Consider the following 18,269-nt stretch of genomic DNA (forward strand, 5'->3'; position numbering starts at 1 on the left):
GCGACACCAATATATGCGAGCCGATCACCAATCAAGTCGAGCAGGATTTTTGTGGCGGCATTCCTGAGCCATTCCTTCACACACACACACACACACACACACACACACACACACACACACACACACACACACACACCTCTCCCTCTGACGTCACAGCACTTCCTGGATCCAGGTGTGCCACGCAGGTGCGCGAAGTTTAGCCCCGCCCTCACAGAAACAACCAGAAGGGCTAACCCCAGTTCAAATGTGTTGTTTACAGGGTCGTACAGCTACTGTAGGTCGAAACTGATACCAGAGGAGGTGGAGAGCAGCGTTGTGGTGTTAGAGATACAAACAAGGGCTGCTCAGAGTGGGCTGGACACTGTGGGCTGCTCAGGGGGAGTGGGTAGGTGCGAATTGCTCAGTGTTGATAAATCACGACTATAAATGTTAAACAATAAAAGTACACTAACAGTAAACCATGAGTGACTTATTAATAATTGAAGCCTGAATTTATCCTCTTGACCGGGTCTCAAAGTAGTTTTAACAACGTCAACTGTTAAAAAAAAATGCTCTTTATTAAATCAATACCTTACATGATACATGGCTTTTTTTTATTTGAATCAATAGCAATACCTTCATCATCAAAAGAGAACATAATAGACAAAAAAGAAAAGAAAAATAGGTTGCTGTGCTGAAAATGTGGAATTTTAAAACAAAGATATATATTCATTTTACAACTGACCAAGACCACACTTTTTCTTTTCCTGCGATGTGTAGATAGATTGATACTTCATTCACCCCCACGGGGAAATTCTGGTATCTAGTAGCACACACAATCTGTATTAGCGTATAAATAGATTAGAGACAATACAATACCTAAGAATACCCCGAAACCACACACATTACAGTAGAAAGCAGGCCTACCGATATATATATATAAATAGGCCAATATATTAAATGTTGGCAGTAATATTTATGTACGTTCAGTTTTTAAATCACATTCTTTCAGTAGCTTTAGGCCAAAGATGTATATGAACAGAGTAGCAGTCTGAAGTGTGTGTAGTGCTCACGTACATACTTAGCCACACCTTTCTGTACATGCCTGTGCTGTATTGCCTAATGTGTTGTTTCGGTCTGGCGACATGTGACTCAGGTGCTGTACAGTACTGATTATCGACTGTGATGAACAGGATACATGAATGTTTGTTGAAAATGATTAATATGCCGTAACACTGGTACCTTTTCCTACAGCGGTGCTTTATAAAGAAAGGGATCACAGGTGTTAAATGTTTGGTGAAATATCTTTATTTTATTCCACGTGATAGGCCTACACTTGTGTTTCATTAACTCTCCTTTTTATACATCAGATAGTAATAGTACATTATTCACACAAACGTTGCTAAACACGAGTAGACAGCATATTTCAAATGGACAGACACGATTCAGAATAGCACAAAGCTGAGTATTTAGTCAGTGACAAGTAATAGAAGAGCTGCTCATGTTAAAATGGTCGCTTGATGTAATTAAATACTTAAATCCATTAAATGTTTTAATCCATTTTAAAACGTTGACATTTCAAAACAAGCTACAGCAAATGACCAGTGTCTTTTGTTGTGCTATGGCAAGTTAGTTGGTTTGTGTTACACTGTGTGTGTGTGTGTGTGTGTCTGGAGACGGTGCATCCTTTACCTGCGACTGTAAACCAAGCTACTGACTACACACACTGCAAAAAGTCATTTCTAGCAGTGCGACAGAAAAAAAATGTCGCCTTTAGGTGGAGTCCCAGCAGACACGCAAATAAATAAAATAAACTTTCAACATGCGTGTCAGCGTCTGTACTTTTGGTCAAGCAAACAATGTTATCTGTATGTCCAAGTTACAAAATAAATAAACACATAAAACCAACAGTCCTACACAGGCAATAGCAATACAGCAAAGGATACTGCAACTAACTTCTCTGCACTTTTTACAGCAAGGGTGTTAGTAAGCGTTAGCTGTATCTGAGGACAAACTCTTTATCTACCAGCTCTACAAAACAACTAGTGAAGCCATGAACCAGTCAGCAGGCTTCTGTTATATTTTACAATATTGTGGCTTGATTCAGTGCACAACGTTGGTGAACAAACAAGCAAGGCATCTGTGTTCTTATCCATATAAATCCTGCATGGTGAGCATGCTGCATGTTCTTGCAATAGTGTAATCAACACAACACAAATGATCGATGAGATGGTGGGTACGTCATAGCGACCGAAGTGACAACTTTCCATCAGTGTGAAAAAACACTAGCTCTTTTTTATTTTATTTCCTACATTAGGGGCATCTAATAACTGAAAACTCCTCCTCAGACATGTTAGTGTGCGTGCAGCTAATTAAACAACATTGGAAAGACAGTTGCTATAATTTTAAAGCAGACATAGCTTCAGGTTAGTAGCCATTCTAATGAACTTGGGATGGCTTCCCTTTGATGAAAATTGATATCTATTTCCTCATTACTTGGTTACACATCTCTTTTGCAGCACTGTTTTAATTAAGGTCTCAAATTATGTAAATTTGGTCCACTAACACACTGTTGTATTTGGCAGTTGAACCCTACAGATGTGTTAGGTATAAATAATACCTAATTAATGGACCACTGACCCTCTTCAATGAAAAGGGTCCATTTGAGCATAACGTGGTAAATATGATGGTTTGTAATGATGTAAATTCACTGGTAAGACCCTGTCTCTACTTCCTCAAAATAAAACAAAGGTCAAAAAGAATCCGTTATCTGAGAGATATATAATAGTTTTAGGCAAACTCTCCATTTAAAATAAAAAAGTAACATACAATGGGCTGAGAACTCAACCTTGCAGAGTCATTTAAATAATCCCAAGCAGTTTTACTTTACAACAATGACAAGAGTAACAGCACTAAGATTTCAAACTGTGCAATAACTCATGAGCGTTTAGCTAAGTCAGTCTGCAGTCGTATATAATGCCATGCAACTGGATGAAAATCTGAACATATCATTTAACGTATTCCTTGTTTTAAATGTTTACTTTTTGAACCATTTTTTTCCCCCGCAGATAATCTGTTTCAATACAGTAATGCACATCCACACGGTTACTCTGAAAAGTCACTGAGTTGAAAAGGGAAAAAAAAGACAGGTCCTCCGTCCCAATGGCAGCGTGCCAAGGGTGGAGAGAGTGGCCACTGAGAGACAAGCTGTTGGTGGGGAGGAGACAGGCTTGGTGAGGGTGAGGTGTACTAGCAAGAGCAGCTGCTCTCGGTGACAGTCATCTCTGGTTGTTTCTCCAGTTTGATGTCGATCACTGAGAAGGGTTTGGTTAAGTAACATCGTCGATGAGTTTGCACATTTCACTTCAGTATTTTCTGCAGAGCTATCTGGCTGCCATCTCCACATTCGACATTCTCTCTTTTCTGTCGACTAAACTAAGAGGCGCTTGTTATCAGCTTGCCAGATCTTTCTACTATTGTAGTATTAAAGCCAACAGTAACTTGACAGTAGTATGACAACATTTTTTGTTATCTTTAAAAAGGATACTGTCCTCTTTGCTTTTCTCTGGTGTGCTGTCCATCCCAGGCAATGCAGCAGCAACACGGCGGAAGAGCTATAAAACAGTCAGAAGAATTTAATGGTTAAACACATTTGAAAAGGTCTTACTAGAATGGGATGTAAAGTAAAATGCTGTCAAATAGGGGTGGGTGATTTACGTTGTTGTATGTAGTTTTATTGCCATATGGATACATACTGTGGTACATTTTCTGGAAATGACTATGTAAAATAATCAGCCAGGAATTTCTGAATGTCTAATCTGGTGTCTGAAAAATGTAGGTTTTAGTCACATTGATGCATAATTTATTATTGCCATAATGCAATCCTGCTCATTTATTTGCTCCATTACCCACAACGGCCAAATACAACCACAGATATTGAAGGAATAGTTACCACAGTATAGAAAAATCTCTGATTATGGACACATTTATATTGTCTCACGGTGTATACAGTCACATCACCCACCCGTACTGTCAAATGAGCTATATACAGTATAAACACAAAATGATCCACGTTATAACTCCTCGCTCCTAAATAATATATTTGACTGAATAACAGGCAAACACGAGAAGCAGTTAAAGCGAAAGTGATACGCAATGTGATTGTAATTGCTGGTTCAGATAACAGCATGAAAGTGAAGGTCGCCGTGCTAACCTCCTCCTCCTCCTCCACTACTGAGCAAATCCATTATATTCACAGAAACGTTTTGAAATCTGCAGAAGTTTTAGTGAATCAGACAAAAGGCACTTGAGCAAACATAAACACAGTAGCAGTAAACCTGTGCAGACCAGAGTGAATTAATACTGAAACATCTAAAAGCAAAGCCTGTGGGGGAAAAAAACACAACTGATACAGTATGTACTGAGAATGTACACTAACAAACATGTCATGATGCCACGAAAGGGGAAAAGGAGGCGGAATGAGTTAAGTCTAGACTTAGGCAGAGCTCAACTACCTTGAGAGAGCAGAATCTCTACCTGTTTGACATTGTAGCCAGTCTTTGCGCTGGTTTCAATGAACATGACATTCAGTTCCTTAGCTCTCTGCTCGCCCTCCTCCGTGGTGATCTGTCTGCTCAGGTAAAGGCAGAGGGGTGGGGAGATGGACGAACAGACAGATATGGAAAGAAACGCAAAGAGGACAGGCCAAAAGGAGAGGGAAGAGATGGAGAGAGAAACAAAGAGAGCTCAACACAGAATCTTGTTTTTGAGTGAAAAAGAGAAGAGAGGTTAGTTTAGTTATAACACACACAGACAGAGAGGAAGACAAAGGGAGAGAGGCTGCTATGCCGAGTAAAGATGAAGCAGCAGGAAAACGACTCCAGAGATCACTCGTTCATTCAACAGCCACACTCTGATCCATATAATGAATACATGGAGGGGTTGTACACCCCAGACGGCACAGGTTGGCCTCCCTGACCTAAAGGACATCATGACTGTCAGGACTATTTGTCAGTATTACTCCTGCTGTTGCTGGACACCAACCTGTTTGACGTTATAGCCAGCCTTGGCACTGGTCTCTATGTACATCACATTGAGCTCACGAGCTTTCCTCTCTGCCGCCTCAACAGAAACTTGCCTGCCATGGTCCCGGGAAGGGAGGGGGAGTGGGAGGGGGGAGTGGTGTGGAGTGTGGTGTTGAGGGAAACACAAAAAAAAAATTCAGAATGACATGGAGAGAACAGAGCAGGAAAGGGAACAAAAAAAGTAAAGCAAAGAAAAAAGGCAGAACAGAAATATGATCAAATGATAAGAAATAAAAAAAAAACCATGTAAATAAAGGTACTTAAATCACTAATAAAAAGGCTGGAGAGTACAAAATACCAAGGGATGATAAAAGTCAAAATTGGATGAGATGCACTGAGGGGAAGAAAAGTGGGATTCCAGGCTTTGGCAGAGTTGATCTACTATAATACTTAATGTCCAATGTCAAATTTCCCCCCGAGGGTCAATAAAGTATTTCTGATTCTGCTTAATGCTACCTATTTTCTAATTGTAGTAGAATTATAAAATCACAGCCTATTTATCAATCATTGTAGGCAGAATAAGAAAATCATCATTATTCTCTTTCACACATCTCACACAACCATGTACCTTTTATCCGCCAAGTCTGTTTTGTTCCCAACAAGCATTATAATGACATCACTTCCTCTCTCTGTTCTAACATCATCAATCCACTTTGAGGTTTGCTGGAATGAATTAAGATCTGTGGAAGAAAACAAAACAAAACAGAAAGTTACCGTTCACATCAACCACAAGTAGCCCCCCCAAAAAACAAACAACATTTGGTATTCTAGCTATAGTTAAAAGTGTGCACAAGCAGGTATTACTCTTCATTAAAAAAAAGGTAAAGCATCTTACGTAGAGTAGTCGAGTTAGAAAGTAGAAGTATTATAAAGAGAAACTTGAAGAAGGAAAATATACTTGAATAGATTCTGAAGGTTATTAGAAAGATAATAGCAACTATGCCGAGATAGTTTCCTTCCAATTGCTCGAAGCCCCTACAGAAAGGTTAGAGTACAGCCCTGACTCACTGGTGATGTCATAAACAACCACGGCAATGGTAGAGTCACGGATGTAGCTGGGAATTAGGCTACGAAAACGCTCCTGTCCAGCAGTGTCCCACAGCTGGAGCCGGACCTGAGGATTGGCGCGGAGGAGAAGAAAAAAGGGGGAAGGAGGTGGAGATAAAGAGGGGAAAGGCAGAACAAGGAAGTGGAGAATAGGACAGACATAAAGAAACTGCAAGCCAAGCAGCAGAGATGAAAATGGCCTTTTATGGAGGAATGGGGAGAATCATTCAAATGCAGCAAGGTCAGAGATTACCAGCGTGCAAATAAGACATGTAAAAGGAGCAAAGGAGCCTGTAGAGTCATTATTTAGGCTGTTTTAGAGGACCTCTGCCTGTGAGGTGACATCTTCAGACATTTTCTGTTATTCCTTCCATCAGCCTCATATGTAACAGCACAGACCCCATGGACACTGCTGGAGAAATGCTTTAGTAGCACTATGGCTGATGCAAATGTCTGGAATATATCCTCGTCATGCTGTCCAGTGGGGTTTGCCAGGCTAGTAACTTTTTTTTGCCCGTCCACATACTAAGCGAAGGACAAGGAGGTGAGGCAAGGCCATGATACCTACTGGCTATGTCATAAACCACCACAGCAGCGGCTGAGTCGCGGATGTAACTGGGGATGAGGCTGCGGAAACGCTCCTGTCCGGCTGTATCCCAGAGCTGCAGCCGAATCTGTGGCCAGCCGCAAAATGAAATGTGGAAGGGGGGGGGGGGCATTTCATGACCCAGCCAGGGGATGGAAGGAAAACAAAAACTTGAAACAACAATGGGAACTAAAAACATGATCACATGTCTAACAAATGGATGAATGGTAAAATCTAGGATAAACAAAAAACACTGTGAAATGACGAAAGGGAAATAAATTTTGGCTACTACAGAATAAGTAGATGCATGCTTTAATCTTTTCTATAAGTTTTAAAACTACGCCAATGGGAATGATGAGAATTACAATAAAATATACAGGGCTTACCGTGCGATCTTCTAGGTACATGGTTTTTGACAAAAAGTCAATGCCAATTGTTGCCTGTAAGACAATCATATTATTGAAACATTATACTTGCATAACATCTTTATCTAAGAAAAAAACATGAGACAAAGGTGTTTGCCCACACTGTATATTAAACATTATCTTTACACCTTTTCCCACAACATTTTAACTTGTCATAGTAAGAACAGCACAGGTGGAACTAACAATGGCTCTGTTCCATTTAGTTGTTCCCTTATACCATGCCAGTAAAGTCACAAAGGATCTGGAACTGGAAGATCATGGTACAGCCAATAAGTCATAATGTCTTTTGGGACACACCATACATTGGTTATAATACACTCAATCAATGCCATGGCACATAAATTCTGTCTATTGTGATGAACATGTGAAATTACCTGATAAGTGTTGTCGAAACTGTCATACATAAACCTGGTGATGAGTGAGGTCTTCCCAACTGTACAAACACAGTAACAGACACTTTAGGAGTTGGTCCTGGTCAACAAATACCATACTCTACAAGGCCCAAACTCCAATGTTAAGACAAAATACCCAGATACATCAATTCTAATTTTGTGTTACATGAAGAAAAAAAAAAAAAATCAATATGACTCCGTGACAGCACAGGATGAGTAAACGACTGTAGCTATTACCATTGATGCAATGTGTACTGCTGAACCCACACGCTGAGCTGGCAATATGGGTGGAGCCACAACATTTGGAAAATTAAAATGGCTTAACTTTTCACATTTGTCTCGTGATGGGAGACTATCACTGCCATATTATACAATCACCCCTTAAATGAAATCACGTATAATAATGTCAGGGTCAGACCCTATAAGCTGACGTTAAATGGTCGGGGAAAAGGCCGACTGGTCTGGACCCACTGGCCGACGTGGCTCTGCAAGGTAGGAAGCTAACAGCTCGTGAGTTGAATAGCGCTACACTGACAAACAAGGATAAACTTAATTCCCTCCACGTATACGGGGTCTTCTGTTTGGAAACAAAGATTTGTAACAAACTCTTGATGGCCACATTAGGGTTTCAATTAGATATAATGAACGTTAATATTAGCTATCGTTACTGATAGTGTATTTCAGCCTAGCACAGCTAACTGCTAGCTAAAAGTAGCCAGCTACTATTAGCTACAGTTGCGCTGTAGTTGATGATGCTGATGCATCACAAACTAATGGCCACATTAAGAACAATCTCCATTGATTTAATTTGGCAACAAACTAATCTGTGAATCACAAACGTTACTGATATGCAACGCTAACTCTGCTTATTATAGGCATTTATCATTTATACGAAGGGCGAGATGTTTGGCTAGCTTAGCGATTACCGTTAGCTAGCGATGCAATGACATCATCACGAGTGAGAAAAAAAGGTTATGTCCATCATATTTTGTCATCTTACTCTCTCTTAAACACACTGAAATATAAACATCTCGCTTTGTATCATCACTGGCCACTGATGTCCGGTGGCTAACTTTATCCTGCTAGCCAGTAGCAAACTTGCTGGAGAAGCTAGTTAGCTAACAGCTACGTTAATCTTAGCCACTTCTTCTGACATATTCTTCACATCCGACCAAATTAACACTTGGTTCAAGTACACCGTCCCCTACTTACCACTCTGTTCGCCCAGAAAGACGAGCTTGAACTTTCGTAGAGGGTTGCCAAACTCTCCGCCGCCGGTCGTGGTTGACATTTTGTCAAAAAATAAACAGCTAACTAGCTGACTTGGCTAATGATGTGGTGTCTAGACCGGAGAGGATCAAGAAGTGTATCTTTATCCTGCACTAGCCAGAGCTATTGTTTTCTTAAACGCACAGAAGTGAAATAGCGCAACCAAGAGGCAAACGTTGGGAGACAACAAAAAATGTAATGGTAACATAAAGCCTTATTATATGTCCATCTTTTCATTTGGGTCTATTTCTATTTCACTTATGTATCGAACGAAGTTGTTTTTTTTATTTTGGCTAGCAGAAGGAAGTGAATGTTTACACAGTAAGGCCTACTGGAATATTACTCGACCGAAATTAGGTTACTCTGATTTAGCTGCTGTTTTACTAAAGCTAGGTAAGTTAAGATAGTGTGTTTGGTGCTTGTTTAGAAAACACTTCACCTGCTTTAGAAGCAGGTGAAGAGAAAGGCGCTGTAAATCAGTCGTTTTCACAGTGAGTCACAGTTTTGGGACAACTGGGCCATGTGAAAGCTGCATCAATGTGTATAAAAATCATGGCTGATTTCATACTATCTTTAGCTGTATGATTCACAACAGTGCTTTAGATCAACTACTCAGAGCTGCCTTTGAGGGAATGTTTGTGTGATGATGTGTGTTTAATTTTAGTCCCAAAAAGAGCTTTGATATCGAAATTATGTTGTTTTTTTCAAATTATCCATTCACTTTTGTTAGTGAAATTATTAACCAATCAGTATGTTTTTTTTATGTTTTCAATGTGGCATTTTTGTGATGAAGCATTTTGTTGCTCTCGGTTTTAAAAACAAAATATAAGTCTTGACAAAAAAATACTGAGCAAAATAAACAAGCATAAGGGAATAATTGGGGAAACAATGTGTTTTATTTACGCCTCTTTTCCATAAAGAGTGACACAAGTAGGAGTATTTTGGGGATATTCATCCCACGGCTGTACATTCAGGCATAATATATCATGGCTCTAATGACACAGCAAAAAAGATAAAGGATAAATAAAGCTTTGCATGTTTAGCATTCATAACACATGGAAAGAAAGGTCTACACTATACTATGGGACATTTCCTTTGATAAAGAAAAATGTACAATACGTGTTTATATTTATTTTATTATTATTATTACTTTGATGGCATTCAGAGAAATGTCACACAGAGTTTAGACTCTTTTTCAGTGATAGAGCTCTCGTGATAATGCCTAATGAAAATCTATAAATGTACAGGAACATTGTAGAGATTCAATGACATTTTGTGCTTTTTTTCATTGGTGTTGAGTTCCTTTGTGTTCTGTATTCTCTGTCTGAGAGGTGATTTTCCTTCGCTGGTCATTTCAACCTTCCATGGTCTCAATGGAGATGTCTGCCCTGTTGGCACGAAATGGACAAACAACTGATTCTTAGTCTAACACACCAAGGTAACGCATGGAATACATTTCATCTAATCTTATAAATATACAACCAACCATGCAACTGTGAATTTTTATAATATAATGTAGACTATCGCTTTTACATATAGATCATATGGGTTAATGCATACATTAATAGCTATTGTAGAACTTCCTAAATCAGCATGTACGCTGCTATTAGTAGCTAATGGAGGATTTAACAAAAACAGGGTGAAACAGTACACTCCTTCAAGGGCCATTGTATCTGTGCTTCTTTCAGAGGACCTTTATTATGGAGGTCCTACAATTGAAACAATCCTTCGATTGTATGCGTCATGAACTAGATTGAAAATTGTCGTGTTCAAATTAGGTATTTATTTCATAGAAAAGGCATGTATTGCAGCCCTTGAAGAAGTGAACCCTGTAAAATGTACTGAATCTGAGGCGACCTCACCTGAACTAAAGAGGCCTTTAATCCAATTTGCTGTGGTTCATAAAACACACAAAAGCACACAGGAGAAAAATATCAGCAGCATGTCACAAACATCACAGTCACAAGCGAATACATGTCTTTTCACAGAGACTATTTTATACTTACACTTCTGCTCAGGATACAGCAATGGCATGCAATGAATGGACAAAGGGGAGGACATGAGATAAAACATGTTCATCAATCAGACCAGTTACAGAAGATTCAATACCGTTTTGTTTAAGTGGATGCATTTAAATGGCAATTATATGCAAAAACAATGAACTCACCTGCAGGTTTTGGGGACATGAGAGTCAGAGGAAGCTCCACAGTGACATCGCTGAGAAAAAAAAAAAAGATTTATTGTTAAAAATATATTAGTTATATAATAGATTAGTAATTTAAATATTATTCACACTAATAACACATGACCACAAATGAAGGAAAATCAATATTTACCTTCCTGTTAGGCCACCCAGCAGGCTTTTGGTGACAGAGAAACAATAAAAGAACCATTTAGTCTGCACAATTTGACACAATGTAAAAGTATTATGCATTCATTTTATGTATTCAATTAAGCCTTACCCTCCGCCTCCAACCATGAGATTGACCTTGACTTTATATGAGATAAGTATTCCCTGCATCTCCTTTTCTCCTTGACTCCTGTGAGGAGACAAGAATAGTTTACCTCTCAGAGCTTGAGGATTTGGTCTAAGACACGATAAGTGGATGACACAATGTAGAGTTGTATCACCACCACTCAGTAAGAGGATGAAAACCACTGATGAGCTCACTGTAAGCCCTTTGATGAGAGAACTAGAGTGGCTTACAGGGTAGTGGATGCTAGGTGGGTGTCCTCATCTTTTAGCCGTCCGTCCACTGAAAGACCTCGCTTCTCTTTGTTGTTGGACAGCAGGGGGGTTATTTGGAGGGACTTCTGGAACGTAGAGTTGGCATTTACTGTCTCCCTGTGTATAGCAGTGAAATACATAAATAAATGATAAAACGTGTAACTTAACAGCCATTATTTGTGATAATTTACTTTTTCTCAATCCGTACTTTTAATTTTAAAATGAAAAGTAACAATGACAATGACAAATCATTTTTTCCTCAGTTATAGCTGATATTGGGATCTGAGAATATTTTTTCATTTGGTAGGATTTCCAGATATTTAATTTGGCAGAAAATGACAAAATGAAATTCTGTGAATTGAAGCTGAAATGACCCCAATCCTGCTAATAAGCCTCATTTGATACAGTGAAAGCCTTACCCAAACTCCTCAGTGCAGACTGCCTTGGCGTAAGTGTCAGATGAGTAGAGCACCACATTTGTTAGCTGCTCAACTAAAAGAAAAATACCTCTGTTAGAATTATCAGTCAAAATATGACGCATATACATTCTTACACAGACACACTTGAACCTTTTACTTGTATTTTTCTTCTCTCAGGAGCTACACACAAACACAATTTATTAAGAGTTTAACTTCAATCAAGCTTTAATCCTTTCCTTGCTACTCACCGGAGACTTTGATTTTCTTCACAACCTTGGTGGTTTCGTTGTTGATGTTAACCTTGACACTGATTGGATCTCCGTGGTAATAAATCTAGATATAAGAATAATTTATTTTGAATAATTTTGCAATTTATTATTTTTTATGCATATAAAATGCAGAATATACGGTATGTAGACTTCAGTGTACCTCTTTTTCAAGGGAGGCCTCCAAGTGAATGGGTTTGTCAGTCATCATAAACTGCTTGGTTATATCAGCCTTGGGTCCGGCCTTGTTGCTAGCTGGTGCAAATTGTATTTTGCGAATCATCAGACGACATGTGTCCCTAAGATCAGAAAAGACACGCAAAGGGAGTCAGTGTTAGCCCTCTATATATGTCCTTGATGAGCTTAAGGATGCCATACAGGATTGGGCTGACAGTATGGTTTGGCTGTGGGCATACATACTTCTTTTCAATTACTTCATCGGCATTGTCGGGTGCGTTGGCAATGTATCCTTTAACCTCAAAGTCCACGCCACAAGCCTACAACAGAACAAGACCCAAATCAATTATGTTTGTCAAACATTCGAAGTAGTAAATAAGAGTGAATGAAAAGGGATAATGGAAATGGACGGTCGTAGCACCTTGCCAGAATCATTTGGCCCAGGCTGTAAGGCAACTGAGCATGGGAGATCTGTCGGCATCTGAAATGTGTAGAAACAAGGCACATTAATAAATACAATTTTTACAATTTTATGATTGGAAGGTAAAGGTGAAGTAATGGTCTCTGGTTTCTCAATGTAACATTTGAATGAAGGACGGGAGTGATTTTATATGTTATATAAAGAGGTGTGCGAGTTCCTTCTTCACCTGGAAGGAAAAAGGACATCCTTGCTCTCCAACTTTCTTCATGAGGGATTCCTGCATTGGTGATCTGGTTGTGTTTCCACCTGTAGGTGGATACACCTGAATGCGCTGGATCCAGATGTCTCGCCTGAAGGACAGCCCAATGACATCCAAGTCATCACTTCCATAGCGGAAGGCACAAGCGAGGTAGACAAATACTGCAATGGAAAAGGATAGATTTAGTGTCGTCTTTGTGTTGCATACATTTAGGTTTTATAGCTTTTGACAGTGAATGAGAGAGGTATACCTTTTCTGCCATTAAGACCAGAAGGATCCACTTTAATAACACCGTCTGCAAGTGAGAGGAAAACCAATTGAATTCGATTAAACATACACATACACTGTATGTGTGCACATTTCAGGATGTATAAACAGACACTGTGCCACACACCAACTACGTCCACTGAATCCACATGGTCCACGAAGTCTCTCTTCCCCAAGTACAGGGCAATCTGAGAGAAAAGCAGAGAGGAAACAGTTACTCCTACTTAGCCAAGGTTGCAAGAGAGAGAGGTTACAAGAGTTTGGAAGTTATTTCTGGGAGCTGGAAGAGCTACATACAAATTGCACTCCTCCCTATACTAAAGAGGTGCCCTGTAAGGACTATATTATAGAGGCCACTTACATGTCCATTGCCGCTGGTCTTCTTAAATACCCTGAAAAGAGAGAAAAAAGGAAAAGACAGTGAACCAGACTATTCATTCATACTTTTGAACACTTTTAGACTCACTGAATGTATTTGATAAAAACACAGGATGCTCAGGACTGAGTACAAATGTCACTTCTGAAGTGGTCTTAGGCAACAGTGCTGTGCACCTACTACCTCCCATAGTTGTCATTTCCAATTATAGGATACCCCCCCCCCCCCCCCCCCCACTCCTATGAACATGGATTAGTGTTCAGGATGTTAAGGCACCTGCTGGCGAGTCTAATCTGGATGTAAAACATCATTGTGATTTGGTAAGTCAATACGTTATACTTTGTAACTTATATAAAATGAAAAATGTCCTTGTTATTTTAAGTAAGCAGTTTTTTTTTATCTTTTGTTTATAAATGCAATGGTGCTAACTTGAGTATTAGATTTATGGGTGTGGCATATTCCTGAAAATCTAATCTAATCTAAACTAATCCCGTGTTGCTGCGGAGGGTAGACACGTTATATTGAATGTTGAATATTTCTTGGTAAATGTGTGAAATTCTGAAACAATATCTCTTAATATTTCTATTATTCATAACCTTGCGAGTATGTTCCCTTTGCTGTGTCATACGGCCATAAACAAACAAGTAATCCTTGGTGGTGTTTGCCTCTTTCGGTTGTGTGCCAAGTAATCCTGTTAAAACTTTTCCTTTGTCTCGTAAACCTCTCTTCCAAGATCAAATCCACACAATCCACCTTAATCAGGATTTATCCATATCCTGGAAGATTCGAGTGTTGGAGGAGTCCCAGAGACTCTAGTGCGTGCCTCTGCCAAGATGTCAAATTGTCACATTTAAGCCACGTTTCCATTAAATGACTCAAATCTCAAAAATAATTTTATTAAAACACCTTATCAAAGTTGTGCCTTGAATTTACATGTTACAGGATAATTCAAGGATTGTTTACGTTTGATATTTCCACAAACAGAGAGTCTGTTCATTTTGAGACAGCATAAATTATCACTGTCCGGTGGTGCTTGACAGTTTTCAGCTTTATCTAATTTCTTTACATTTCTAAACAATTGAAAGGGTACTTTATCAAGTGAATGAGACAAAACTCTTTATACTCACTTTGACATGTTGATGGCAAAGTTATAGATCCAGTCTGTAAATAAAAAAGATGAGACTGAGTTAATAAAACAGGTGATACAGATAAACCTATGACTATTAGGTGCACTGGTTCTTTTTTTTTTTATGACTTAATGTCATTTTTAATCTATTGTTTGAGAGGCTTTTCAGTGATAAAAGAATGTATCGTTAGTCTTTTTAATTTTCTGCATGATTTACCAATCCCAGAGAGTTTCAATCATAAGGTGATACTTCATACTGATAAAGTTCATCAGTGACTCATGACTTTTGCATCATAAGACATCATAATTTCTGAATAACTCCCCAGTAGAAAGAATACCTTTCTGATTTTACAATTGATTTAAGTTAAATAATCATAATATTCCTCAAACTTGGCATGAATTTAAGCATGTTGTTCCTGTTGGTGCATGTGTTCCTGTGAAGTAACATCAGCGTCAAATTTTCAGTAATGCTGGTGATCCTCTGTGCAATAACTGTAATATCATCATCTTGAGTTATTATAATTTAAATTTATTTCTATTGTGCCGCTGGTCAGCTCACTTACCGTGCCCTCGGTTCTGTCAAAGAGTCTTCTCTGCTGTCTTCTGTAATCCGTCACTGTTGACAGCGTGCAGTGCGTGTGAGTGCCAATCACTGCCGCCCGTTTGCTTTTATACTATGACTTCCCAACCTTGGAGCCCTCCCTTCAGCTTATACAGCCTGTCAAAGAAGGCTGTTTTAGAGAAAATCTGATTAATGCATTAGAACACTACTGTTTTGGTCCGCAGTGTGTGTAAAAATAATGTTGTATGTGACTTGAAAGAATAAGCTCTGTGATGCAGGCAGTTTTGGGGGTGGGACAGATATGAAGCGCAACATGTCCTGGAGTAAAACTATGTTGGTCAATTGGTCTCTGTAGGATTTTGGATCAGTGTCAGACTTTCTACAGTACATGTGCTGCAGGAAGTGAAAAATATTGTGTTCTCCACATTTTGCACATACGGTCCCACCTCACCTATTTTCCTTTAGCTAATGCAGGAACAAGGATATAATCATGAATGAAATCAGCCTACTTATGCTTGTCATGTGTAATTTGATCTGTGTTTTGACTCAACAACACACAGCTGTTTATAGTTTTCTTTATTACTACAAATAAATGTTCAAAAAAGGAAGCCTAATTTATAAATAATGGTGAGGGAAATGGCAAACTTCCACTGACATTAGAAGACCTGGACCGGAAAGGTTTCTATTATTGTATACTTGGTTAAAAAGATGAAATACTGTAATGAAGTATTTATTTAACTTGTTTGCTTCAAGCTGTGAGATGGTTTTAAAATGCTATTACAGCCTCATTAAGTTTAAAGGACTTGTGAGCGGACTACGTGTGAATGTTCAAGGGCTTCCTTTCTTATAGCTCACACAGTAGTAGAGTGGTATTAGTTGGATTTTGGTTGTTATGGTAGCTTGGACGACAGATGGCTCCTCTACCAAGCCTTTTGCAATCTGTGCTCATGGCAGGTTTACAGAAATCTAAGTGACCTGCTGACTTACTGCTGTGCAAGCAACAAGGCTTTACAACTAGTATCGCTTTGATTACAAAATCAATCCCACAGTTCATGGCTGTGACAGAAGTTCAGAAAGTTAATAGTATTGTGTATATCAGCATGTCTGATGCTTGACAATTGAAGGTAACTTGTATTGTAAATTGATGGGACTTTATTTACACTTGGTCTGCTTTTCAAAGGTCATAACCTTTGCAATATATGAGCTGACAAGGACTTCCTGAATCTGTTAGTTTGGTCTCTGTGAAGCAAGACAGCCTCATTTGAAGAGGAGGCACATGTTTAGCCTGGCCTTCAGGTCTTTCAAAGGACCCACATTCATTGGTAGTAACCAGAGATTCAGTGTCTGAGGTAAATCCGCCTCGTTGGAGGATCGTCTTACTTCCTCAGCCAGGTGTAATTGATTGATTAATGAGGGAGCTGGATGATGGGTTTTATGGATTGTCACACCATGGCAGTCAAGGATAATGAATTAGATTGGTGGATGTTTGTGTTGGCCTCCATTCAACTGTCATATGGGGACAAGGTTTGAGATCTCTTTAAAGCTCACTGCTGTCCTCTATACCTCCAGGTCATCAGCCAGGAGTTAACAGGCAAATACAAAGTCAACGAGCTAAGGAACTGTGGAAATGCTGTAGTTTGCCTGAGTTTCTTACAATGACATCTGGTAAACAATTACTTTTGGAAGAGTGGTGATATGTGGGAGTAGTGGCTCCTTTATTTGAAACATGAGGCTTTTATGTAATTCCAAAAATTGCAGCCATAGTTTCAGCAGAACATAGTCATAAAAACTGAAAACCGACAGTGCTCAGTCTTTTCCTATAAAACCCTACACTTCTACAAAGAAACAGAGCGTCTTAAAACCCCTTTTTAAAAACACATCTTCAAATATAATTATTTGTGTGGCATATGTGTTAATGGTGTTTGTGTATGAGTCTGTAATGTTCCTGAGGTTTCTCCTGTTTTTGGATGTCATAGCTTTGAATGCCGTTTTTAAAGGTTTATCCATGGAGATACGGTAGCTGCTACTTTTAGTAGCAACCACAAAACTTAATCACAGTCCTGTTTGGGCTCTCAGCTGATGTGCCAGGTTATAACAATATAAAATAGAGTAAACAAATGGGAGGCCTTCCCATGCATGTTTAAAATCAGTAGCAACAGCTCTTCAAGCAGCTTTGTCATCAAGTTACTGAAAATGGAGCCTTGTTTTAAGTATTTTATTTAAAATAAAAAACCTGAAGTCTTCTATCATCTTCTCATCTGTGTCTTCTAATATTGGCATTTACAGTCATTCTGATACAGCCTCTGTACGCTTCACTGGGCAAAGAAAACCACGTGGATTGAAACAGACAAAGGGAAACTGCGCTGCCTGAAAGCTTTACATCTCATGGGCATTTAATGACCGTTGGTTTGTCTTGTTGACACATTGACTGTGTCAGTTGATTTATTCACAGGCCTCTTGGGGTAAATGTTTAACTTTAGTGTAATTCTAATTGAACTGTGCGATGTGAAGTGAATGAATGAAAGGCAGCTTAACTTGTCTCCCCTTTTAATATTCATTCCTCTAATGATCTTACACAGTCAAAGTTCAGCTCTTTGACAATGAGTCATGAATCAGCAATAGTATATGACCATGATATCTCCAACATTTCATACGCGTCATTGTGATGTTTGTTATAGGATGTAGTTACTGCGCAGGTCGGTATTTTTGTTTACACTCTTTATATGGAGGTGTATTTTTGTGTACCACTTAATTCTATCCAGGATAAAGACACACACACACACACACACACACACACACACACACACACACACACACACACACACACACACACACACACACACACACACACACACACACACACACACACACACACAAAAAAAACGT

At 39.1% G+C, this 18,269-nt stretch overlaps 2 protein-coding genes across 4 annotated transcripts; both read right to left on the reverse strand.

Moving 5' to 3' along the window:
* Window positions 1-1,269: 1,269 nt before the first annotated feature.
* On the reverse strand, window positions 1,270-8,859 carry rab41 (RAB41, member RAS oncogene family). 3 transcript variants are annotated; one of them, XM_070912807.1, is made up of 8 exons: window positions 8,726-8,859; window positions 7,496-7,554; window positions 7,083-7,136; window positions 6,072-6,177; window positions 5,632-5,743; window positions 4,516-4,609; window positions 3,527-3,593; window positions 1,270-3,293 (listed from the first exon to the last, which is right to left on the reverse strand). In XM_070912807.1, exons 1-8 carry the CDS (start codon window positions 8,802-8,804, stop codon window positions 3,229-3,231), a joined length of 636 nt encoding a protein of 211 aa, XP_070768908.1. In that variant the 5' UTR covers window positions 8,805-8,859; the 3' UTR covers window positions 1,270-3,228. The 3 variants fall into 3 exon arrangements, with proteins under 3 accessions (XP_070768908.1, XP_070768907.1, XP_070768906.1); XM_070912806.1 differs by lacking the exon at window positions 4,516-4,609 and adding an exon at window positions 5,023-5,116; XM_070912805.1 differs by lacking the exons at window positions 4,516-4,609; window positions 6,072-6,177 and adding exons at window positions 5,023-5,116; window positions 6,679-6,784.
* Window positions 8,860-9,766: 907 nt separating this feature from the next.
* Window positions 9,767-14,321, reverse strand: arr3b (arrestin 3b, retinal (X-arrestin)). Its single transcript, XM_070913931.1, has 15 exons — window positions 14,292-14,321; window positions 13,681-13,749; window positions 13,447-13,507; window positions 13,303-13,347; window positions 13,020-13,213; window positions 12,794-12,853; window positions 12,616-12,692; window positions 12,359-12,494; window positions 12,178-12,262; window positions 11,930-12,002; window positions 11,490-11,627; window positions 11,245-11,322; window positions 11,119-11,142; window positions 10,950-10,999; window positions 9,767-9,774 (listed from the first exon to the last, which is right to left on the reverse strand). The coding sequence occupies exons 1-15, from the start codon at window positions 14,319-14,321 to the stop codon at window positions 9,767-9,769; spliced, it is 1,128 nt and encodes a 375-aa protein (XP_070770032.1).
* Window positions 14,322-18,269: the final 3,948 nt, after the last annotated feature.

Source organism: Enoplosus armatus, chromosome 10, assembly GCF_043641665.1.
Source record: "Enoplosus armatus isolate fEnoArm2 chromosome 10, fEnoArm2.hap1, whole genome shotgun sequence".
Lineage (NCBI taxonomy): Eukaryota > Metazoa > Chordata > Actinopteri > Centrarchiformes > Enoplosidae > Enoplosus > Enoplosus armatus.